General features: G+C 42.4%; 1 protein-coding gene across 6 annotated transcripts in view; it reads right to left on the bottom strand.

The window, feature by feature from the left end:
* rgs3a (regulator of G protein signaling 3a) overlaps nucleotides 1-26330 on the bottom strand; it is a 120890-nt gene that overhangs the window by 34927 nt on the left and 59633 nt on the right. For 4 of the 6 annotated variants that reach the window (XM_076757340.1, XM_076757339.1, XM_076757338.1 and 1 more), the window contains one exon: nucleotides 1373-2359. In XM_076757340.1, the coding sequence (XP_076613455.1) occupies nucleotides 1373-2359 (987 nt within the window). Of the gene's footprint in view, nucleotides 1-1372; nucleotides 2360-16146; nucleotides 16302-18838; nucleotides 19136-26330 lie in introns of those variants that run through there. The other 2 variants (XM_076757345.1, XM_076757344.1) reach the window with 2 other exon arrangements.

Here is a 26330-nt window from a genome sequence, read left to right as displayed (position 1 = left end):
TATATTCAATTTTGTTTGGCAGAATTCTCTTTTTCTTGTGACTCCCAGCAATAGGATGCCACAGTAAAACAATACACAATGGTAGGAAAATGAGTAATACACTGCTATGAAAGTCATCAATCAATTCATAGTCATAATTTCATGACAGCCTCATTTTTCACTCGACTGCAGATGCTATTGTATGAACATATTGGCGTACGTGTGCAACTATAACAATACACAATGTCAGTTTGTATTCTGCTAATTTAATTTTGTGATCAATATTTTGTGTACTCAGTGACTGCGTTGCCTGTATGTAACACGTCAGTGTTTAGAGAAAAGGGCAAACAAGTGTGCAGTCTGTGTGAAAGCAGGCATGAATAGTTGCTATTATATATTTGGTTAATTGGCTCTTTGTCTCAGTGTGTGTCGTGTTTTGGGATGTCTTGTTTATAGCATCAGTACGTGAGGGAGTGTGAAAAACAGCAACCGTGCTGAGTTTGAGTTGAATCTGTCCTTTTTCATCCTTATGTTGACCAACTAAGCCTCGTGTGTTAAAGGATTATATGACACTTTTTAAAAGGTAATTTTTCTGTGCAGTGGAAGCATATTAGAGTCAGAAAACTGCTTAGGTTTGATTATTGACCACAAATATGGATGGATATATGAGTGCCTTTTCTTGTGCAGTTAGTATTTTAACATCCTAAACCTGCATCCAATGTTTTGAGACTTGAACGCACCTTAAACACATTTTTACACTCCAGTTAGGCAGAAAATTTTTGAAAAGCAATTCTGTTGTACAGTTAATCAATATTTTTGTGCTATAAATATACTGGATATTCAGCCACAAGACTGTCCTGGCATAAAACTTTAGCTGCAACACATGACCAATATGTACAAAGTCTATGTGCATGTATATTCTCCTGTCTTGGAAATCACTTGCCATTTTGTCATATAATGTAAACCTGACTCGATGGCAACAGGATTCTCATGTAATTGCTCTATTTTACCACTTGATGTCGCCCTTTTTACAGAAACCAGTGAAATGACACTTTGGCCTGCATCACCCACCACTGCTGATGCAATAGTTGGGAGACTCAAGGGGACAGAGCTGTTTTGTACATTTTACTCAGTAAATAGGCTCGGAAAGAAAAACTGAAATACTCTGAGCACTATTACAGACCCAATCCCAGTGTTATTGTGCATGTTTGTGTGTGTTTTAATAACTTTGTTCCTTCAAAATCCTTATAGTCTCTTCCTTATCTTCCTTTTTGTTGTAAATGACAACATAATCAATGTTGTCTAAGTACAGAAAACATGTTATAACCATGACGGGCGCTGAGTTTTCTATCATTTCTAAGCGTTGTATTTCTATATGTGTGAAGCTGCTCACCTTCCTCCCAGAGAACAGCATGCACAGCTGATGCATGGAGCCTCCGTTCTTCGTCAGCTCTTTCTTCAGGGTTTTGGGCGATGGGAGTGTCCAGCCGCCCTTGTGGTGCGCTCCCCCCACCTCCAGGCAGTTGATGGCGTTGTCGGAGGTGAAGCACGGCGTGCGGGGGTCCTGCAGGAGGCTGCCTTCACTGTGGGTGCGCCTGCGGAGGGAATTCTGCACGCTCAGCCCGCCGCCTCCATGCTTCTCACAGGTGGCGCCCTCCACCATGCTGCGCCGCTTGCTGTCGCTACGCTGCAGGTAGGCATCGTCACTGTCGTCTTCATCGTCCTCCTCTTCAGACTCCTCGTCTTCATCTTCATCGTACTCTTCTTCATCAGTGTTGGGTGAGGAGAGGGCATCGGCACTAAAGGAGCGATCAAGGCGCAACTCAGGGATGACAAATGAGGAGGAGGAGGAGGAGGGGGGAGCGTTGGTGTCAGGTGGCTCTGAGGCGTTGTCTTCATCTGTGTTAGACACCACCAGGTTTAAGTTGACTTCCTCTTCGTTCCTCTCTCCCTCCTCCTCGTCCCCTTCTTCTTTCTCTTCCCCCTCACTCCCTGGACTCTTTCTGCTGGCCCTATACTCATCCTCCTCTTCATCTTCATCTCTCCTGCCCTCCACATCCTTCATCTCTTTCCAGATCTCCATCTCCTCCATACTCTTGCAGTCCTCACCCTCGGTGGAAGGAGGTGGAGTTGGAGGCACCTTGTGTCGCTCCTCGGATCCCACCAGACCCCCGAGGGGCATGTAGATCTCATCCAGAGGGGTGAGAGGCTCTGAGGGGTGAGGACTGCCCAGGGTCGGGGGCTCTGAGGGGCTGGAGGGGTACAGGCTGCTTTCCTCACCTTCTGAGTTGCGTGGGGGCAGGTGGAGGCACACACCTCCTCGATCTCCTCCTACTCCGCCCAGCTCACATGAGGGGTCATCCACCTTAGGCTCCAACATCTGGAAAAGAGCACAGAGGAAGACAAAGAGAGAGAACAGTTAGTCATATCTGTTTGGACAATTAATGCACCGTATATAAATCTAACAAGTCGAACTCAGCACGATTGAGATTTACTTCATAAGCAAATCCACTTATCACAACTATTCCATTAGCAGTTATTGAATTTGGCCTTGAAACATCCGTCATGCTAGATGTTGGATCAGACTAGTGGGATCAGACTGGGTGACGTTTATGGCTTATGAGAAGATCACAATGTTAGAGTGAGCGATGACAGTCCTGCCGTGACCTGCCCAACAGACGGACTACACAGTGGACCCTGACCGAGCACAGCAGAGTCTTTCATGTCCTGTGAGCTGGGACAGGAGGGGCCAGAGCCATACTTCCTGGAGCAGGAATATAACTGAGCCTTTCCAGGATGCCCCTTTCATACCCAATCATGGTACTACCACCTGTTACCAATGAACCTGTTTACTTGTGGAATGTCCCAGACAGGTGTTTTTGGAGCATTCCACAACTTTCCCAGTCTTTAGCTGCTCCTGTCCAAACATGTTTACAAAAATCAATGAAGCTGATGAGGTCAAACATTAAATATATTGACTTTGTGCTGTTTTCAATTGAGGAGATGTCAAAAAGGATTAGCAAATGATCACAGTCTGTTTAATATATTTTGGGGGCTGTACTATACTGAATAACAAATTGTCGTGCCCAATGTTAATTCTCATTCATGTGACTGATAAAAGGCTCAACTAGAACAGACCACATTGCAATATCAGTGCCTGAGTGAGTTCATACTGTGATATATTGCTGTTTTGCTCACTTGTGTTGCTGTAGCTACAGTACTACACTGCAGCTTGCTGCACTTATTCTGTCAAACTAACTGGTACTGTGCCCTTTGGCACTGTGGAATAAAAACCAAGCTGAACCTCTTGCAGAAATTAACACAATTACTGCTACAAACTGTTGCCACCAGCCACACATCTGTTTACCCGCCAATCTTCTCCCTGATATGCTTCTATCATTTCAACATACTGTAATTTTCTCTCTAGCCCAAATGACCACACACATACAGGTCTTCCCTCACCCACTTCCCAGGGCCAAACACAATATTCCTGTTACAAGCTAATGTGCACGTGTGTATCGTGCAAGCACACACAGCACACTGCCTGTCCTCACCCTCTGCCTTTTGCAATCTATCTGCATCAGCTCCTTCCTGAAATCTGCTGGTTTTAAGTGCTGCTGTAACCTCTTCAAGCTTGCAGAGCCCTCAGTGGGAGGATGATTACAAATGCATTTTGAGTGGGACAATACCATTCAAAGTCACAGAACTGTATTTAAAATTTGACTGAAGATCATAAAGTTTTCACTGATGCCGAATACGTCAAGCCGAATAAAGGAAATGCTTATAAAGTTAGCTTTTTTACCAAAATAAAATAAGGATGAGCACAACTTTAATAAAGTATTAAAAATGTATTACAACAAGGAAAATCAATTTACCTTCTTCAAATCTGCAGCAAGTTCCTATGAAGGGCCTCTTTGTGCTGCCTAACTTAACCCATGATGACAAGCTGCAGTCACAAGATGCTCTGCTCTAATTGGAGATCATGCTGCCTCTCAGACGGCTCGCATGATATTTCACAAGCTGTTTGTGTACTTTTGCAGCTCAAATTAGTTTCCCCACATACTCTTGCCCTCATTGTACTCGCCTCTAAACTTTCGACCTTGATTGGTGAACTCTGTAAAGACCTTTAAGGACTTTTAGTTCAGAGCGACTCAGAAAAACAATCCTTGAACTAATGTTATCTGTACTGTCTGAAGATGAAGCTCATATACATGCTATCATTAGAGTCTGTCAATAGAAATCAGTCTTTATTGACCTGGACTAGTGGCAGAAGTAATGTATGTGGTTATTTGGATAGTTAATGGCGTGATTGTGATCTTTATGAATGCAGGCACAATCTGAATATAGTATGTCTGGATACAGGACACTGAGGTCTGGAATTAAGGTCACTGTGTCTCCTGCAACAATATGACCTCATATTTTTGTAATGTGGGCTGGAAAACCTCAAGACGCTGCTCAGTCTCATTTCTTGTCTTTGTGTACACACACGAATAACCGCTTACAAACTTTTTCCTCTGATGTCTTGTACCAGACTTATTTATCACACCAAGGCTTGTATGTGTGTGTTTATCATATGGTGGTTGAGGGTCTGAGGAATCCGATATTTTCCCATATTGGGCATTTTCAAGGGTTCCAGGAATGTTTTAGAAATAATAAAATTAATCAAGCCGAATTGAATCCCAGTGAAAATGACACTATTCTTCTATCTGATAATTAATTTTCCTGTGTAGAAAGTAATTCAGTGCCTTGTTCTGCATATTCAAATTACAGCATCGGGCACGGTGCTGAAATGAGCCCAAACAATGTAGCAGAAAGACTGCAGTTTTCTGACAGCAACAGTTTTGTAGCTTACAGATAGAAACTTGATATCTTTTAGTGAGGAGAGAGATGCTGGCTCTAACTGCAACCTTGATTAATGACAGATCCATTTAATCTCTCAGACACATAAACAATATCTGATCGCTCCACAACAGTCATGACTTAAAGACGTTTAAATACAATACATTGGCTAAAGGTCTGGCCTCCAAATAAGAGTTGCATCACTGGGAGTTGCCTTTTGCCACCATTGTCCTAGAACTTCATGGACAGGATCTGAAGATGCAGAAGCAGTTAGAGTGTCCAGTCTGGGCACCTCAGAATCGCCTCTCTGCTGTTTGGAGATGATGTCGTTCTGTTGACTTCGTCAGACCGTGACCTCTAGCACACACCACCAAGAGAGTCTGTAACTCCAAGTCTGAGGCCATGGCAGACTGCTGGGGGTGAGTTGCTGTCCCAAGCAAAGCAGATCAAGTATCTTGTGGTCTTGTTCAACGGTGAGGTTCAAATTCAACAAACAGGCAGATTGGTGCGGCAGCATCAGTAATGCAGGCATTGTGCCGGTGAAGGGGGAGCTCCGTTGTCAGGCTCAGCTCTCAGTTTACCAGTCGATCTACATTCCAATCCACAGGTATGGTCACAAGCCTTGGGTAGGGACTAAAAGAATGAAAGAGTGGATATGAAATATGAATTTCCTATGTGGAGTGGCAGAGCTCTTCCTTAGAGATGGGTAACGAGCTCAGACATCCGGAAGGAGCCAGAAAAGCCGCTGTTCCTTTGCATTAAAAGGACCGAGCTGAGGTGCTTTGGACATCTGATAAGGATGCCTCCTGGGCTCCTCCCTTTTGAAGTTATTTGGACCCGTGCAACCTGAAGGAGACGCAGGGATAGACCCAGAGCACACTGGAGGGGTTATATATCACATGAGTGCTGGTAATGATGGTGGAGTTCAAACATCAAACGAATCTGCAATTCAAGCAACTTCCAAGCCCCTAAAGAGGAGAACTGAAAACTGGTCCTTGGACACACCTAGTGGCAGCCCCTGCTCTATATTATTTTTCAGGATGACTTATCATTCTGGCAGGGGATCTTCCTCTGAGCAGCACAACCCGACGTTTATCAAACCTTTGCTTGCTTGTTTGTTTGGCTGGTGTCGGTTTCATTTACCATTTGTGGCCACAGTGAAGCTCTTGGAGACGTGGGCAGTGACTCAGGGCTACAAATATAAACTTTGCTTGTGTTGATGTTCATGGATATATACAAGTGCCCCAAGGTGATCCAGACCTCTCATTTTCCCTTCTAATTCCCTCTTAACCTTGCCGTGATCCCATCCAAATGCTTCGCAGTAGTGTTACAACCAAGACATCAAGGCTTCTCACTGATGCACTGGGTGTATGAGGGGTATTTTTAGAATGACATGCACTTTCATAAAAGCCCCCTTGGAGGAAAGTGGAAGTAAAGCCTCTGTCTTTATCCCTTTCTGCCCCTCCTTTTCCTGTTCTTTCTTTGTCCATGGCGGACAGGGAGTCACTGTCTGAAAAATTATGACTTTTTATTGTTTTACGATGGGATAAACATTTATTCTTCTGTCCGTCATTTATGCAGACACGAGATTTACACAGTTTCTCTTTCCCTCTCTCGACCTCGCTGACCCCCATCTCTCTTCCCCTGTCTTACATACATAAAACCCTGACTGCTGAAGATATGGACTGAGACACAATGGAGCCACCTGTCCTGTCAGATACACTTGTTCCCTCTCACGCTCACAGAAACACAAACACACAGAAAGTCGAGTTAACCCCTCGTGTCTTTCTAGTCTGTCCTCGTGTCGTGAAAAGACATCAAGTATCAGCAAACGTCTTCATCTTCAAAGCATTTTCCTATTATGACATTTACCACATTCATATCCTCTCTTCAATGAACCAGCTTCAAGAGCTAAATGAAAAGCTAATGTGCTGCGTGCACGTATACATGCAAACACGATACACGTGTACTCAAATGCGGCTCAGAGTCATCAATGATTCAACACAATACAATGTCTGGCATTGCCTCAATTAAGCGTGGAAACAAAACCAGCACTAAAAGGCAGGGAGAGTGGGATGCAGGGTAAGAGAGTGAATAGATGGCGGAGACAAAGTGGATAAGACAAGCAGAAGGGAGGAGGGGAGTCAGTGAATGGTAATGACACAGAAATGAGATGAGTAAGTGGAAGAGGGCAGAGGGAAAGACATAAAGCAGGAGAGAAGACTAAATCTTGGAAACTGTCCATCTTGGTTTTTTACTGTAGATTAGACTACGACTAGCATTACCGCTCTAACTAGCGAATGGCCACTTAGCTCTAACCCTTTCAGGCAATATTTCTCTGAGATAGAAGGCACTAAAATAAGCTATCAAGAATGATAAATGAATTGTACGAATATGAATTTCGAAACATAATTTTGGAAATGGATGGGTCTTTTTTTTTTTTTTTTTGTCATTTGTGTGGCGAAGAGTCAAACAGCAAAAGATTGGATTCAGCTCACTGAGAAGATGTGATTTAATGCCTTACTGGCAAGCTAACTCCATGTGTTCGATGAGCTAAAACTCTGCTTCATCATGTTAGAGACTGTGCTCAAGGCCTGGAGGCAGCCTGAGAGGCTTCTGACATTTTTACACCATTTTACACAATTCTGTATGTGCAATGTGCAGAAAACACACCCCCTTTCCTCTCAGATCTCTACTGCATCTGTCAAATAAAGCAAAAATAGCCACAAACAGAAGACAAAAAATGCTATTTTTCCATGAGAGAAATATTCGACTCCTATCAGGCTGAAATGAACCAGGAAATTCAAGTGTTTAAGTCACACAAACAGCGTGGTTGAAGTATCATGGTGATATGACATTCGTGGTCTGCAGAGGATGTATCCTGCTAACTTTGGCGACTCCCAACATGGCCACTGTGAAGTCACACGAAAGTGAGGAAAAGGCTTTGAAATGGCCAAATCAATTAAATTATATTTTTTTTACTACAGAAAACTGCACTGAAAAAAATGATTTTTTGTCCCTGTAATTATTACTTCAATTACGTATATAATTCTACAAACAAATAACATTTGAGTGCTTTTACTTTAAAATGTCGGTTTTCATGTGGTTTGTTACTTGGTGTTTGTTTGTAAGAATGCATCCTCAATTTTGCATATAAATTTTACTCTTTATTCCAAGTAATATTCACTAAACTACTCCATTAACTTTATTAGTTGAAATGTGCAAGTAAAATGTACTTGGGTGATATCAGTGAACCTGGCAACCTCCTTTGCACTCGGTGTGCGACGTCAGAGGCCGTTCGTTGCACGCTGCGCTGTTGAGTGCTTCTTCCCTCGCACATGTGGACACCTGAGACCGTCGATCAGCAGTGGGATTTTAGTCGACATGGGACCGCGGAGGTAAGTCTTGACAAAAACTAACAAGCACACAAACGTTGTGAGGCCCGTTTTATGTGTTATTTTTCGTGTAAGTCGGTGCGGCTCGTTTTTAGTCGTCGTCGTCGTCTTCTGCTAATGTTAGCTAGCTAGCGCACTTGTCGTTTTTGCCTGGAGGCTGTGGTTTTATCAAAGTTGGATATGTTGCTGGGTGGAATGGCTGGCTTGCATGGTAATATGATAAACGTTTAACAGATATAACGTTAACGCTGAGCGAATGTGATTGTGCTGTCTGGTATGACCTATGGGTATGACCCAGACCCACCCAACCACCTTCGCAGGTCAAATTCAAAGTTGGGTTCAAACTGGACGCGCCTACGAAATTCCAGCGCGAGCCGCAGCCCTCCCGTTCGATCCCACCGGTCAGCTAGTCCTCTGCCCCAACCTTGTTTGTAGGTTTTGTGTGTCTGTGTATGTGTCGCCCCATAGTCTTCTGCAACTCCCGACCATGTTTGCAAAGTTCGGATGAAAACAAGTGCAAAACCGGATACCCGCATTTGAGAGGAATATCGCGTCCGCGTGTGTGTGTGTGTTTTTCCATTCACATGGGGACAAAATTCTGACTTTTACTATACTGGTGGGGACTAACTGTCTCTTTGTGAGGATGAAGACTTGGTTTTAGAGTTTATGTTTGAATTGGGTTTTGGTTAGGTTTAGGGTAAGGAGCTAGGTAATGCATTATGTCAATGAGAGTCCCCATGGAGATAGAAGTACAAACGTGTGTGTCTGTGTCTGTATGTCTGTCTGTCTGTCTGGGTCGACTGTGGCTGTGTTAATAGAAATGTATTTAAAAAGTTCATAGATAACACTTTTTTCCCTTTTACAGAACCTAGAAGGTCATTTGCTCATCACTTTGCAACTTCCAGTCCACAGCTGAGATAAGGTAAGATCAAATTCGTAATGATTAGGAACAGAGAACACAGGCTTAGTTTTTATGTATTGAATTTGTATTTTTCAGGTGCAACAACATGAGATGGGTGTGTAAGATATGTAGGTTTGAATCAGAGAAGAGGGTTAATTTAATTTAATTTTAATCTACTCTAATTTTGTGTACCTCAGTTCCTCAGTAACTACTCATGAGTTCTTCATTAGTTCCTCAGTAACTTCTCTTTTTTTGTGTACCTTATTGTTAAGTGTTACCGCATTTTTAACTGTTCCATGTTATTCAACCTCCCTTTCACAAACTGTTTGAAATCTAGACTCAGCCATTGATTTCTAATTCTAGTTGTATATGTTTTCACAGGATGTCAGCCAAGAGGGGAAAGAGGTGTCGGAGGATATTCACACTAATTCTCCATTGAGTGTGTGGGAGGATACCTCACCTGCAATAAAAAAGCTGTGTTTATTAGATTTTAAAGGCTGTTCACTGTTTCTCAGCCCTATTGTGTGTGGACAGGAGTGTGTGTGCATGCATGCATGCGTGAGTGGGTGTCTGTCTGTAATGAGACAGAGGTGTGTGTGTGTGTTTTCAATCCTTGTTCATGTACACCAAAGGAAGGTTATGATGTTATGTTGACATACATATATGTCAGTGCAAACGGGAAAATAAAATGTCCATTTGAAAAATTGAAAATGTTTATTTATTTATTCACTTCACAGAAATGGCAACAAATTTATTGTGGTAATGTGAGGTCATAAATTAAATTTAATTCAAGTAAATATTACTTAATCATTTCATAGAATTAAACAAAGAAAAGCTTAGTTAAATAAGAGTAAGAACCACCAGAAATATTTAACTGGATTTTGCAATTAAAATGCAATGGTAATTAAGTAAAATTTACTTCCAATGGGCGAGTACTGCTTGTGAGATTTACTTGAGTATTTTTTGTAAAGAAAAGGTGTTTTTAGGAAGTAAATGCTACTTAGAATTATCCTGAGTAAAAATTACAAGGGATTTCCGTGTGGAAAAACTTGCCTAGCTTTTTTTAAGTAAATGTCACTCCAATTTTTTTTCAGTGTGGTCAGTCCCTTCCCCTGTGACAAGCAACACGGATGCTGTACAACTTTTTGCACACAGACAAATCATATGCCACAAACAGCGCATGCCAAATACATATGCATGCTTGTCAGCCTTGGGAGTCTCAAAATAGGAAATTTGGTTTTTAAAGTCGAAATGGGCCGTGGAGGGAAGCTGCCCTTGACCTTGTTTCCTGCAGTTACAGACTTTTAATTGCATAACTACAGAGACAGAGTTCAGAAACTGTACCCAGAAATGTAAAAATATCTCACAATTTACATGTTGCAAATTGAATTTGAACATAAAATTCTACACATATTGGACTTTAAATTGGATGGATGGACTGATGGAATACGGATAGAAATGATGTTGCACTTGCACTCAGCTGTCTAGTGAGCCTACTCCAAATAGCAAATCTAAAAAAAAAAATAAAAAATCACAACCCCTGTTTTTATTACTATCTAAGGTCCAGGCCGAATTACTCATTCATGAGTCATGCTTGGAGTAACTATGTCAACTGGGTGGAAAAGAAACCCAGAAGAAACCAGGTGAGAGCAGTGAATACCTCCAAAAGTCCTACTTCCAAGATGTCTCCCTTAAGAAACGAAGCCTGACACAAATGACCTCCTTTGCAAAAAAAAAAAAAGAAATCTCATTCGGAAGGTCAGAGTCTTCTCATAAAGATAGAACGACAGGAAAACACACACACACACACACACACACACACACACACACACACACACACACACACTCCTTTGGACAGTCAGCCAGAGACAATCATGTGAACTTTGTCTCACAGTTACCATGGTGATGAGCGACCCATCCCAGGGGAGCAGCTGTGCTGTGCGTTCTCCAAAAGCTAAAGCTGTACCTTTGAACTTTGCCATCGTAGTTTCCCTCGACCTCTCCCGCGTCTCAATTTCAAGGTGTCATCTTTCATCCTCATCTCTTTCCTTCCTTTTCCTCCTTTCCCTTTTCTCCTTTTAATTTCCTGTGCCCTGGTTGTTTTTAAGTAAGACATTACATTAAAGAGCATTAAAGCCTTCCCCTGCCTACCTCTACTTAGTCTGATATTAATGGTTTAATGTTTCCACCATTACACTTGCCAAATCCACGTCCAAACTTAATAAATCCATCTCAACTCAATTAGCGATGCTGTTAAAAATATTGTGCACTGCCAAGGAAAAGGCCGTGTTTTCTCTTCTCTTCCTCTTTGCCACTCCCTCTGCCTCAACTCTCTAACTCGGTGGAGGATCTGTACGACAGCAAGTTGGCTGGCAGGATGCCTAGGTGATGTAACTCCACCCAATCAGTCTGCATTACTCTTGTTTATCCCGTTCTTTCGTTTTCTTTGCCCACTGCCTTAGCTCATTGATTTCTTCAAAGGATATGTGAGGTCAGTGGCGTCTAGACAAAGACTTCCTGCTTACATAGCCCAGAGAGGAATCATAAAATGAACACAGTGAGAACAAGAAATAGGAACAAACTGGGTACTTTCACACTTGCTCTCCTTTTATTTACACTGTCTTCTTACATTGACAGATGAGACAAGGAACACGACAGGAGTCCATCTTCCAGTCCACCTTCTAACTCTCGTGTTCATCTGGGGATGGTACTGGATATACAGCCAACTCCTCTGATTTAAAAACAAGTGACACACGGTTGCTTTTCGATCAAGTTGCTTGCCGAGGAGGGCAATACCTCGCATGGATGTCCTCCCTTCAGCTTCGCAGCAAGGACGTGATGCCTTCACAGCTTCCCACTCACGAACCTGGGGCTCTGCCCTGTTTGCCTTACTCCATTTACAAATGACTAAATTCAATGAAGCCAAGCTGAACTGTAAATATCTACTTCTTCTGAAAGATCATTTATAATTTCTTATGATTCATAAACAGGCAATAATTCATTCGGCAAACATTTAACATGACTCGGTATAAATTTTGAATCCATGTAACATGAATAAATGTGACGTGTCCCCTATAATGCTCATCTGCCTGAACAATGCAAATTGCACATTTTTAGAACTGCTGATTTATTAAATTGGAGTTCTACTGAGTGCAACATGACGCCAAATTCAATATATAAATACTGTGTTCTGTCAGGTTTATTAGTCATTATTAGTCTCTGATAACCAATAATGAGAAATATCCAGTAACATCAACTTATGACCAATACACAAACTTAAAAAAAAGAGAGTAAAATTGACTTTAAACCACCCGACTTAAACTAAAACTAAATTTAAAATTCATTCATTCATTTAGAGGCTCTTTTGGGTGTGATCCTGCTTGTTATCTGCCTCAACAGGGACAGCGAACTTGTTTTCTACAAAGTTTGTGAAGAGAACCACGTCCTCATTTTCCACTAACTCCTTTTCATACACACATAGCCCAAGTTGTTTATTTGCCTTAAGTGAAATCATTTGCTCCAACCCACGTCACAGGTTGTTACATAAACTCACACACACTTACACAAACACACGGTTCATTTTCTACATTCCTGCAATCACAGGTTATACATTACAAAAGACTCCCACATGTTCTGTCTCATTTGGAGGAGGTGTGTATGCTGATAAGCTTGTCATGCAGTTTCCTGTCTGATAATCATCCTTATGCTTGTTTCTTCTTTGAAATATTGTATGTGTACCTGTAGATTTGTGTGCATGTCTGCGCCAGCTAAATGTATATTTGGCATGTGTTGACATGTGCTGTCTGGAACAATCTGTCGTCTGAAGATTTAAGAGCCTTTATTGCTTTGTGTAATACCAATAACTCATCAAGGGGCCAGACCATATTGATGATCAATCTCTGAATGGCCTCATTATATGCACCGCAATGCACCGGCCTATTTTACCCTCGATTTCACTGGGAGAAGAGTGATGAGACGGTTATAGTCGTTTATACGTCACAACCCTCCATTGTGATTAGGCCGAAAGGGAGGGAGAAAACGGAAAATGGAGGGGCAAGTGGAAAAAAAGGGGTCTGTGGATCAAAGAAATCCAGGAGGACAAGATTTGAGGTGAACACTGGGAACATTAAAGTCTTTTCAACTGACCCATAAAAAACAAAAATGGCATCAAAAGATTAATGGCTTAAGAGAGTCACTAGAATTACCGCCTCGCAGTTGTGTGCCTCTGCCAAGCAGTCAAGCTGCAGTTTACATTCATGTCTGTCCAGACTGATACCATAGTGGAGATTTTGAAGGAATTTTGGTGAAATGCAAGTCAAGATTCCAGGGAATAAATTCCAGTGAGAGACATGCTGTCTTCACTTACAGACTGTCCTTACAGAGGAGTGCAGAGAGCTTCATCACATGGTGCAACAGCAACCACCTGAAGCTCAGTGTCAGTAAAACCATTGAGCTTATGGTGAACTACAATGTTTCAGATATGGATGTTGCAGCAAAGAAGCTCTGGTTGTAAAACGCGGCTGCTTCACACACATCTTCAATCCCGAAGTTCATTACAATCAGCACGGTTTCAAGGTGGACACCCAACATTAGTGTCGCCAATTCAGTGTCTGACCAAATGTGAAATATGGTCACAATCATTCTTCTGTTCCTGAGTTATGATGCTGAATAATGGACAGAAGAGTGTTTTTGCAGATTATGACGCTGCAGTGAAGTTGACCTTTGACCTTTTGGACATAAAATGACTTCATCGTTTTATCCTGTGAGACATTTGTGTGAAATTTGGTCATAATTAGCATATGAATTCTTGAGCCAGAAAAGTGTTTTATGACTGCAGCGACCTTGACCTTTGACTTTTGAATTCGAATCAGTTCATCCTTGAGTTCAACTGAATGTCCGTGCCAAAAGAAATTCCCTCAAGGCCTTCCTGAGATACTGAGTTCAAAAGACTGGGACTGACGGACAACCTACAAACACAATGCCTCCAGCCACAGCTGTCACTGGCATGGAGTCATCATAGAAATGTTTCATGTTCTCATAGAGTTCTAGTTTTTGTGTAGGTCTGGATTTTTAGTTTTAACTGATGCATTTGGGCACAATAAGAAGTAAAAAAAAAAAAACAGCCTGGTTTTCAGATCACAATTGCAACATTATCATTATGTAACTGAAGTTCACTTATAACAATGCTGCCATTCATTTCAGGTAGCAGTGCAGCAGGGCGGCAGGAGTATTCTGAAAGTCAGCAACACTAATTGAACTGCGTAAGAAACACAGTGGTCACAGAAATACCTTGCAGATGTCAACTGCAATTTATTAGCATGACGCCTCTTCTCATTAATATTTCAGCTGGTGATGTAGCCTTCCTGTATGTGCCCATGTGTGTGTGTGTGTGTGCCCACATTTTTGTCATTGCGATCGCATTAAGAAACAAAGTAGTGAATTTCCATTTCCAGCCACAGTCCATGACAGCAGGAGAGGGGAGAAATGGGATGGGGGTTGGGTTTTTTTGGGGGGTGTGTGAGTGTGTCACGTCCAAAGATGCAAAGGCATTATTGATAGAAGCTGAGGGTTCAGAGAGAAAATGTCATTGACGTAACTTGCCCCGTGACGGCAGGCAGCTGAAGACAATGTGACCACTGAAAAAGACTGCGAAAGGCCTTCATAGGAGGAGCGGGGAGAGATGTTTGTGTGAGCCTGTGTGTGTGTGTGTGTGTGTGTGTGTGTGTGTGTGTGTGTGTGTGTGTGTGTGTGTGTATAAGAGGATTGCAAGAGAAGATGCATTTATCTTTTGCTTCATTCGTGTCTTTCGTTTTGTGTGTGTGTGAAATTGTTTTTCCCAGGTTTTAACAAACATCTCATTTGTTCAAGCTGGCTGGCTGTGTAAGACCAGTATTCAGTCTCGTGTGTGTGTGTGTGTGTGTGTGTGTGTGTGTGTGTGTGTGTGTGTGTGTGTGTGTGTGTGTGCACGCATGTGTGCGCTGCAGAGGGATGGGTGACACTGACACTGTCCACTATTGATCAAGAACAAGGGAAAGATTGAGGGGAAGACACTCCATATCTGTACACCACTGCACTGTAAAATTCATTCAAACACAACCCACTATTGGCTGCATTATCAATTATCTGCCTATTTGTGTATCAACAGGCACAACACAAACTCCTACAAACAACACAAATTCTCTCTCTCAGAGAATAACCCCACAATTCCCCTAATGAGGAAAAGAGAGAAGCAATTTTCCCCAGTGTGCTTCCTGTTGTTTTTTTCCCCCTCCAGTCCCTCTGTTTGTTCTCTCCTCTTGTCTCTATCACATTCAGCTTGGTTCTAAGGTGGTTTACAGTATGCCGTCTTCATGGCTTTCTCCCTGCCGTTCCTCCCTCTCAGTCCCCGTGCTCTTACCCTACGACTCCCCCCAGCCATGTGGAGGGCTAAATCACGTCACTGGCATACAGCCAGAGCAGAAATGACTGGAATAAAAGTGCCAAGCGGAGGGATGTAAACAATATGTTGTTGGGAAAATGCTGTGCACAACTCTTGTTTATTAAAGGTGATATTACAGGGGCAGTTATACTAAAGAGAATTCTAAAAGTGGATGGAGGGATAGTAGAGACAGAGGAAAACAAAGACAGACGGTAAGAAAGAAAACAAACAGAAAACAATCCGACAAACAGAAGCATAGAGATAGAGAAGTTAAATAAATCAAAGAGAGCAATACACTGACACCCATCTCCTCCTCATATGAGCCTGTCATAAAGATGCCTCGTGATAAATAAGCCTTTATTGCTTTTCCTATCTTTCCTCCCATCTCTCCGTCTTGTCTCTGTCTCCGTATGGCCAAACCACTCCCTGTCCCTCAGCAGCACCACAATATAATAAACTAACTGCACGAATACCCTCAAAAAACCTTTTTTCCTCCAAAGCCGAAGAAAAGCACCGTAAAAAATCCATTTGCATGACACCTCTCTTTTCAGGTCAGCCACAAAAGAAGATGCACTCTACAGAAGAGAGATAAAGTGATGGTTTATAAACCCTACCTGGCAAGAGGAAGCAGTTCCAGGTTACAATCCACTTAAGGCAGATACAGGCACTCCACACATCCCCATTAAAGTGGCCTACTTCCTCTGGCAAACTGGTGTGTGAGTGTTTGTAGCTGGCTAACTGCGGCTGGTGTGTGTGATTCTCTCAGTGTGGGCTAGGTCAGCTGAACTGTGCATATAGAGAGAGAGAGGGAGAGAGAGAGAGAGAGAAGGGGGAAGAGAGAGAGAGAGGGAGAGAGCGAATACCCAAGAGGCTAAGAAGGTAGACTCCCAAGCTGCACAAACAAGGGAGAAGGGACGAGAGAGAGGGAGGAGATTGCGATAATGAGAAGAGACAAATGAGTGGTGAGAGCTCAGAGAGAATGCATGTGATCGGTGTTTATGCTGACTGCTCTCTGTGACAGCAGATGTGTCTACAAACATATGTGTACATACATTGTGTCCATTTGTACCCACACACAACACCCACGCCCTTCATTTCTCTGTCAAGACATTAAGGCACTACGGCCAGGTCCCACAGGATGCACAAAGCACACAATGGAGCCGTATCCATTGTGAGCGCACACAAACACCTGTAGTACAAGTATAAACAGTCATACATGTTGCATACATGACACACACAATGCAGCTACAAAGCCACAGTCACCATATAGGGAGCAGTAACCGTGGCACGTTGTAAAAATGTCCCATCTGAAGAGGAAACACTAACCCATAACAGCTGTTTAATAGCAGCCATAAGCCTGAAAGGTCATACGTGTGAAATGTGTGCGCTGTAAAAAGTGTTGCTCGATAACTGTCCAGTGTGGACAATGTCACTATACTTCCTGGTTTTGTGGCCACATCTCTAAATCCAGTTCTTCTTAAATTCCTCTTTTGAATTCCTAGATATAACAATCAGACCTAAAGTGTACATCTGTAGAGTGGCTGTAGATATGTACTGTTTGGCTGCATATGAAATTAGTTCTACACACTAGAGGCCAGAGAAAGACTTCATGAACACTTTCAGATAGCTGGGAAACGGTAGAGCCACTTTCAGCAGAGCCAGGCTGGTGGCAGCTTCTGGTTCTGCTGTTTTTCCACACCAGCAATTACATTTCAAGAGGTTACTGAGACAAAAACAGCCAACAAGAAAACACCCTAAACATGTGAAACTGTAAATCGACTGCACTACAGGCACCACCAGTGCTTATGAATAAGAGATGCATCTATGTCAATAAACATGTGATATAAGCACATAAAATGGTTTCATCAGCAGGTGCTTTTCTATCCACCTGTTTTTATGCACATTTTTAAGTTGTGGCAAAAAACTGATAGTGAAAAAATATCACACTTTACACTTTATACTTGGCTGGGGTGCAAAAGTTGTGCGTGTATTGATAAAAGCATAATGCCACAAAGCGCTCAAGCAACAGACTTAGCAAATAAATCATGACGTAGAAGAAGTACGTGACTTGAACGTCCAATGAAGAGACTAAAAATTGCTGAAGACGACATCAAATCTGTGCTGAGCAAAGAAGCAAGAAGCTGCCCCGTTCTTCAAAACGAATACATACAAGCAGAAATGGCATATTTCCACTATTTGAGGTTTTACTGGCACTCTTTTAATTTCACCATCCCGTTGCACCATCTTCTTCTACAGTGCTTTAATGGCACCAGCTGCTTATCTCTGTGAACTAACTCCTAATAGTATTTTCTTTTGCTGATTTTCTGGAAATTCTGTTCAACTTTGCACTATATATGGATGGAAACCTACCTGTTTGTTAGATAAACAAATGAACCTGCTGCACCTGTGTGTCTAATTGAACCACATGGTGCCCTCTCTCTGTCTCTCACTCATTCATTCACACTCTCTCTCTCAAGTCTCTCACCTTTCTCTCACTCTGTTATCTCAAGAGCCTCTCGCTGCTACTCAGGGGAAAGGTTTTTTTTATCTCCTCAGTGTGACAAGGAACATTTGACACTGAGAGGTAGAAGGCACAGACACACACACACACAAACACACACACACAAACACACACACACGTACCTGCTGTCTCCCTACACGGCTGCTCGGGTCTAACTATCCGTCACTGACTGTTCACTTCAAGAGGTAAATGTTCAACACAAAACAAGATGGTTTCTGATACAGAAGGGACCGCTTCAGTACTGATTAGTGAGGGGAGAAGAACATGAACTCAAAAGTGTCACAATTCCACTGATACTGAGTCAACAGTGGTAGAGTTTCTCCAAAAATACGATTTTATACATAAATAAACAGCAAAAACAGGGCACCCAGAGATAGTGAAGTGATTAAATGTCCCGCATCTGGAACTACATGAGCCCAAACTAACTGAAGAATGAACCACGTTCAACCATTTGCCTACACGTTAACAGAAACAACACAGTCCAAATATCCTGCACAAACTAACACAAATGAAAACATCGCTGGTTGCACAAATTTGAGCAATATGAATAATAGTTGGGACTTCATGTATGACAGCATTTACACCCCAGCTGTGATCAAGTAGTGCTACTTAGACCCAATCAAAACGCAGTCAGATTCACACACAGTCAGGATATTTACACCATATTCACAGCAATAAGCACAAACACAATAATCCTAATCTGAACTACAGAGACACCACCGCAAGACTCCAGACAGAGCTCTCGGTTTGACCTTCACACCAGTCCAAAAAATAACACACGTTACCTTAGACACAGGCATCTGGACGCGTAGTGTGCTTGCTCGCTTTGTATGTGTGTAAGTGTGCCGTTGTGTGTGGTGCGTCCCAGAGTAGAGCAAAGACTGCCACAGTTCATCCACACACACGCACACACACACTGTGCAGGGCGAACAGACACAGGCAGCTAATCCAGTGTGACCACATGCGATTATTTTTCCTGTCCGTCTCTCTGGATGTGTCAGTGCTTCTTTTCTCCTGCTTGTTCTGTTTCTTGTCTGTGTTGTTGCTGCAGTCCCAGCTTCTCCCCCCCCCTTTCCAGCTTGATAATAACGTGCGTGCCAACGTGTGTGCAAAAGAGAGGGGTGGGGGGTGGGTAAAGAGGGATTTGGTGAAGGAGGGGAAATGAAGACAGATGGAATCAGGGAGAGACGGAGGTGTGAGAGTGAGAGGGGGAATTGGAAAAAATGTGATGTATTAGAAACGTAGAGGGAGGGATGGTTATGAAAAGATCAAATGCAACTAACTCTCCGGAGACCAAAGCTCACTCTCTTTCTCTCTCTCTCTCTCTCTCTCTCTCTCTCTCTCTGTGTGTGTGTGTGTGTGTGTGTGTGTCTCTCCATCTCTTCCTCTACATGCTATTTTTAGAAGTTGCTCTGTCGCAAATCAAAGCACTGAATCAAAACCTATCAAAGAGCAGGATGTTAAGGGCCATGTCTTTCACACCTAATAAGATACGCACACATGCACACGCACACGCACACACACACACACACACACACACACACACACACACAACTGTCTGTTACAATGACCATGTGTCTGCATCAGACCTGAAGAGAGCCATGTAGGCTATTCATCAGGCCTTATCTAATCATATCATGTGCTAATAAATAATGGGCTTTTCAAATAGCTATTTTAAACACCGTCAATTACACTGCACAGACCTCTGTCTCCCCAGCTAAAGGTATTCCCGTAGAAACATTTCCAGATGACGCATCTTAATGATTGACATTCAAAAAGTAGAATATCAACCAAACTGGATTTTGCCAGTTTCGTCTCTTCCCAGCTCTTTTTTTTCCTGCTTCCTCCGGTTAATTGGCGGCAGAACGTATTAAAGTTCTCAGTGTCACTGCTGTCATCAAACACATGTGCTAATCAAAATGTCAAAAAGAGCCCAGCTATTTGCAGATTAAACTATTATCCCGGCTCCATTGCATACTCAGTGGAGCAAACATCATCTTTCCAAGTAAAGAATGTGCGTAATTAAAACTGACGGTGAATGGATTTCATGCTCTGCTGTGCCTTCTTACGGCTGAGTCCACGAGGCTCTTATCGATACTGGCTCCTGTGCTGGTGCATAAATTGCCATTATATAACACAGTTATGAATAGTTAAAGGCGAGCTAAAATAAAGCCAAACACCACTCCATCAAAGGGAAATCATTAATGTTTAACGAGCAACGAGGGAATTAATCCTACACTACCGGCCACAATGAATAACATCACTGAGCTGTGAGGGTGCGTGTGTGTAACTCACAGAGAGGGAGAGGACGGCAGCAGAAGGAAAGTAGACAGTGAAAAAGACAAAGAGCGAGAGTGAGGGGGAAAGATTGCAGATTTGCCATTGACGGCGGCAATACATTTGAAAAGTAGCGTAAGAAGACGAGAGAAAAGGGGGCAAATGACACCAGAGAAGATGGTGCTCGAGGCAAAAACCAAAGATTTTAGAAAACATAAGATGAGAGGAGAGTTATTCGCTCTCAACTAAAGCCTCGCATTAAGCTACTGTAGAGTGACGTGCACTCGAAATACCAGAAATACTGAATGAGCTCAAATTACTGACATTTGCACCCACATAGGAGTAGTATTGTTTTCAAAAGAAGGAAAGTTTCAGATAGTGCTGTTACTTTATTCTCTGTCACTCTCTCACACAAAATGACTGATAGCTGCACTGGGTATGTTTCTCCTTCAACGCACAAATGCGTCACAGAGTGGAGAGCTTTTTTGGTAGCTTTACTCCAAATCTTCTAACTGTGATGAGCAATCCTGACACGTTTTGGAAAAAAAAACAAAAACAAAATGTGAGCACAAAAGGTTGCCACTGCCTCACCTGAAGAAAATGGCGCCACCCACTTACTGACAGTTCAGCAGGGTGTAAATGCTGCATTTAAGCTTCTTGAGAGGTGATCTCTCTAACCAGCGGACGACTCTGTCGCACATTAAACCTTTTTAGAAGCAGGTTTGCAGAGGCAGAAATAAAACACCATTGAGAAAGACGACGAGTCATGACTACGCTGCGCTATGACGACACATCAGCTCGCTTCAGCTCGGCTCCTCGTATCTGCTCCAGTTGAACAAGTTCTGAATATGGATGTCTCACTTTGAAACGCATCCCGAGAATAGCATGCAGTGTGCCGTTCGTGCGCGTGCGTGTGTGTATGTGTGTTTGTGACGAAAAGGGAAGAGCAAAAACAAGACAAATGGAATTCATCCGTGTCTAATTAGAGACAATGAAGGGGAAAGTGTGTCTCTGCAGCAGGAAACAAAGGGAGCAAGAGAAACGTTAATCACGTGAACATGTGCTGGTGCAGATGTTGCCCAGATCTGACTTTATTTTTAGATACCTTACATTTAAGATGTAGTTTTCAGACTAAAACTGAGCGGCGATCGCCCAAGAAACTCTTTATATCTGACACGCACGATGCAAATATTTGTATTTACTCTGCTTATAATTCCCCACTTCTGCTGAGATGACAGGTGTGCGAAAGCCTCCCTCACACACTCCTTTCACGGACTTGTTAGCTCTCTCCTCACATTCTCCCGTGTCACTCACTGCCTCCAATCGTAACCAGTCAAGCTGTCTTCCTCTCCAACTCTCAAAGGTCTCTCTAAGCTTAAAAACCTGGGACTGTGCCCGTCACTGTCTCAACGCGCTGTCCATCACCAGACTATCACTAATACACACCCTCCTCTGTCATCACCAAGGATGTTGTTCGATCAGCTTATAAGCGACCATCGTGTCCCATTCAGGTCCAGCACAGATTTGCTCTACATGGTCCAGATCAGACCCTTTCCCACCGTCTATCCAACTCTTTCTTTTTGGCCTTTGTCATCTTTCATTTACTTTATTTCTTCTGTTGACTTGTAGCTTGTGTTCTCTTGCAAATCAGATGTCCAATTTGGAGCAATAAACATGAGCTTGAAGACCGCTGAGTCATCAGACCTTTGACAAAAGGCATGTAAACACACCGTTAAGTATACTTCTGGGAATAAGGACACTGGTGTTCATATACTGCTAGATAAACTATTTGCATACTTGTTGTTGGAGTAGTACTTCTTTATTTCTTTTAGGTTCTGGAAGTGTACTTCAAGATACAAACATTAAGTGTATTTTATACAACAGAACTACTTCATGGTTGTGTGTCATTTTGTACTTGAAGTACACCTATTGCAGTGTTATTTTGTGCATAAACTTTAAGTTATAAGAATGCTACTAGTCTGCAGTTTACTTCATCTTTACACCACTTTTACCTTTCATCTTTATCATTCTACTCTGCATAGAGGAGTTGTTGGATTTACGGTGCTGCAGCTAAATATCAATGACTAAAGTGCAGCAGACACCAGCACAGAATGCATTAAGCAGACTGAAGACGCAGTCGAGGTGCATTAGCCAGCAGGTGCCGATAAAGGGGGATGCTAAAGCTTAAGAGTTGACGTGCAACGCTGGGAAATACAGTAAGACTGGCATATTCTGACAAGATAACACGAGTCAAGAGGCTCCTGTGTGTAGCCCTTTACAGGCATGATGGGAAAAATGGGGCAAAAATGAATTATTCCATTCTCTGAAAAGTCCCAAACTGAACTGGAGTCATCGGCTTATTTTCTCTTTGTAATTTTGTGTTGCTGCTTAAGATTCAGTGTGCCCTCGCAGTGAGATACGCCTCTCACAAAATGCACCCTCACTGTGCTTATCTGTTCAGAGTTTAGGTCATCGTTGATTGAATGCATACGTGTTTGCCTGAGAGGTGGAGGGACATGGTAGTCTAATTTCATCATGAATAAACAGTTTGTGGAGTTGAGAGAAAGAGCATGACAGAGAGGGAACGAGAGAGGGTCCTTGTGCTTGCGTCACTGCTTCCTCCAACATAAATGCTTTATTATAACCACTTCAGCAGCTGAAACAGATTCTCATAAATGTGAGATGAGACAGCCAGAGAAAGAAAACAGAACAAGTTGCCTCCAAACCACAGCAGACACACTTTGTTCATTAGCAGCCATCTTTTTTTCACTGTTCATGTGAGCCCATGCTCTCATGTACAAAATTTATGCCGCTTTTACTGCAGATAGTTTGCTTTCCTCTCCTGACTCAGAGTGGGAGTGTCACCATTGCTCATCAAATGCTAACCGTGTGTGATGAAGTGCGGCTGTCATTTTCCAACTGGCCAGTCCAATTTTAATTCCCATTTGGAGGCGTGTGTGTGTGTGTGTGCAGCTGAACAAATGTATTTGTCCAATTGCTTAATGGCTAATGCTACCCAGGCAAGAATGTGCCGGAAGCTTTCCAAGGAAGGACTCATAATGGCTGTGAAATACCAAACCACACGTGTTTCTGAACGGACAGAAAACTGTTGAAATAGAATTATTAGCTCATACACAGTGCTGCACACTGAGCGTGTTGAGTGCTCTCAGATGGTCTGATTAAGGATTGAAGATTGTAGTTGCTATCACAACATTAACTACCAACATTAACATTAACTTTGCTGCTTTTACTTTGAAGGCAAAAAGCACTACAGAGTCTTCTGTTCAACTCAGTCACTGCAGAGGGTGTGATCACAGTGTGACAAACGTGCTCTGACAAATAAATATTGAATAAAGTGGTCACAAACTGCAAACCTGCTGTCTCGGGGTCTTTATGTGGGTCTCTGTCCAGGATCATCCTCAGTTGTAACACCTGACTGTAGAGTTTTTATGCGCAAATTTTAACAGAAATGTTTTGCCCGAGGTGGAAAATTTGGTGCATCAGTGAGAGCGAAATGGGACAAACTGCAGTGGAAATAGACTTGATGAATATATCATGACATGCGTTAAGCATATGACTTCAAAATCTACAGAGGAATTTCTCAAATTAACACATGAAACCAGCATAAATGCCACGAGCTCTTCATCTCAACAAACCGACTCCTCATAATAGCACAGCGGTAGTGGATAGACATGTGCATTAATTAACATTTCCTTTGGTAGATTTTCTCAAAATTTGGTTAAAGTTTGTGCTAAATTTGGACAGAAACCTAACTTGTGTATCATCACCTACTGCTTAATATTCTCTCTCCCGTCTCCATGACTATCTCATCCCTTTCGCCGCCTCCCATCTAAGCCAGAGAGAAAGAGATGCATCAGTTATTCAACTTGAGGTTAGTCATCATAAACATTCGCCCCAAATCCTCTGACTTTAAATGAAGCTCTGCACAAAATAGAAACTGGCAAACTCTCATCATGCCCCTCTCACAGAGGGACGGGAGGATTAGAGAATCTCCAAGTGAAAACGGCTCACGTCCAAATTTTTCCAAAGGGAAGCATTCAAAGCATCGAGGAGCTGGGGGAACTAAGGCAGCTGCTGACATCAACACTGTGACGGAGTAACCCCATTTGCTGGAAAAACATGAATGAACAAAGTAACATAAATAGACAGAATCAATGTGACTTCTGCAGCAACTGTGTGTTTTCCCTTCAGTGTGGATCCTGCTCTCTCCGCACACTTGAACACAACTCTTGAGAAAAGTGCATGCTTCAGCTAAGTGTAGATTTACTCGGCTTTGTGCATGAGAGGACAAATGCAGTTTCTGACAAAGGAAAAACGTCTGAGTCAATGGGTAATTTTCTAAAGCTCCTTTGCTGCAATTCTTACTCACTGGCAGGAATACACACAGTGCATCAAAGATACACTCTATTCAGTGTTCAAAATAAGTTCGAGTGTTGACTCAGCAGTCACAATGGGGGCAGAAATGAAGTTATTCAAGCTCTACCAGAGGAATATTCTTCCCTGGAACATTCTCTAAGGTGTTAACTGAGACAATAAAGCTTCAATAAAAAGACATTTATTTAGTTTTGGCATGTGCTGCACATGTTTATCACTATATCAAAGGGAACAGTTATTTCTTACAATGTTTAGTGTGATTTAAGTAGGATTTGAAGTTAGTTTTTTCTGTGTTTATCTAATGCTGTGGTCGTTCGTGGAAGCATGTGACCCACATATGTTGACACGTCTATCTATTGGAATATGCCCTCCTTTGTTTTACCAATATGAAATAACTATTTTTCAAGATGCCGAGTAAAATACACAGGACACTTTGGTTTTTAAAGGCTGCCATGTAACAGATACTACGAGGGCATCGTCTTCATATCTCCTGTGCAAGACAAAGCTGATTTGCATACAGTTAAACACATTTGGAGTTGACTGAATACAAACTATTTGCCTCTAAGGTACTCTGGAGAAATGCAATCAAACGTGAACTAATTTGTCAAGATGTGAAATGTTATGATTAAGCATGTATTCCCTTGCCTTCAGGACACCGTTCAGATCTCCGTTTAATAAGAGATTACAGGAAGAGATTCTAATAACTACACAAAGAAGGTACAAAGAAATAACTCCAAAGGGCATGACACACATGGACACTTGCATGCATAATTTCACTGAGATGGCACCAGCACCTTTTACAGGATGAATTTCCCTTTCTATAGCAATACGTGTGCCTATGTGTCTGAAGCCATGTTTTCCCTTAGGTTTGCCAAATGTGAAAACACAAATGTGAAAATGACGTACGTCCACACAAGCATTGTTCAGCTGTTTTTCCAAAGGTGTCCATCCACACCGAAATAACATGAGGAATGGAGGAGGAAGGAAAAAGCGAACCCTGGTTATCTCATTTTGGTCAGTAAACAGCAAAACTGAGGCATCTAAGGTTGAGATGTCACGATTTAAAATCATGCCGTTGTGTGACAAAAAACGGCCACGGTCAGCCAAGCTTTCATCACCACCACCCTCAAATTGGAGCACCACTCGCCACACTGTGTTTATGTGGAGATGTGTGTTAGAGGAAGTAGCAGGCTTACGTCTTGTCCACACAAAAACATAGGTGTGGAAAGCACCGGTTTAGTCTGGATGGAGGGCCGAAACTCAGAGAAAAGGAAGTGTTTCATTTAAAGGGCAAAGTGCGATCTTAGTCTGAGAGAGAGAGTGAGAGAGAGCGAGAGATCGGGCTCCCTCAGGTGCCTCCTCCCGTGAGACTCATCTCCTGAGTTCACACACTTGATGGTTTATTTAGCTTTCTTGTAAATGAAAGCAGCTGCAGCTTTAAGAAGCACGGCAGTTTCTTTAACATATACACTGATCAATGCGTTGAATTGATCAATAGAGTTTGAGTAAATGGGAATGAGTTACGTGACTTAGCATGCTTGCTAAGCTGTTCTGTTATTGAACGTATTGAACAAGGCAGTGTGTGTGAATGTGTGGATGCACCTA

Source organism: Chaetodon auriga, chromosome 19 (genome assembly GCF_051107435.1).
Source record: "Chaetodon auriga isolate fChaAug3 chromosome 19, fChaAug3.hap1, whole genome shotgun sequence".
Taxonomy (NCBI): Eukaryota; Metazoa; Chordata; class Actinopteri; order Chaetodontiformes; family Chaetodontidae; genus Chaetodon; species Chaetodon auriga.
Note: the sequence above shows the minus strand (reverse complement) of the source record. Positions and strands in the feature narration are given on the sequence as shown.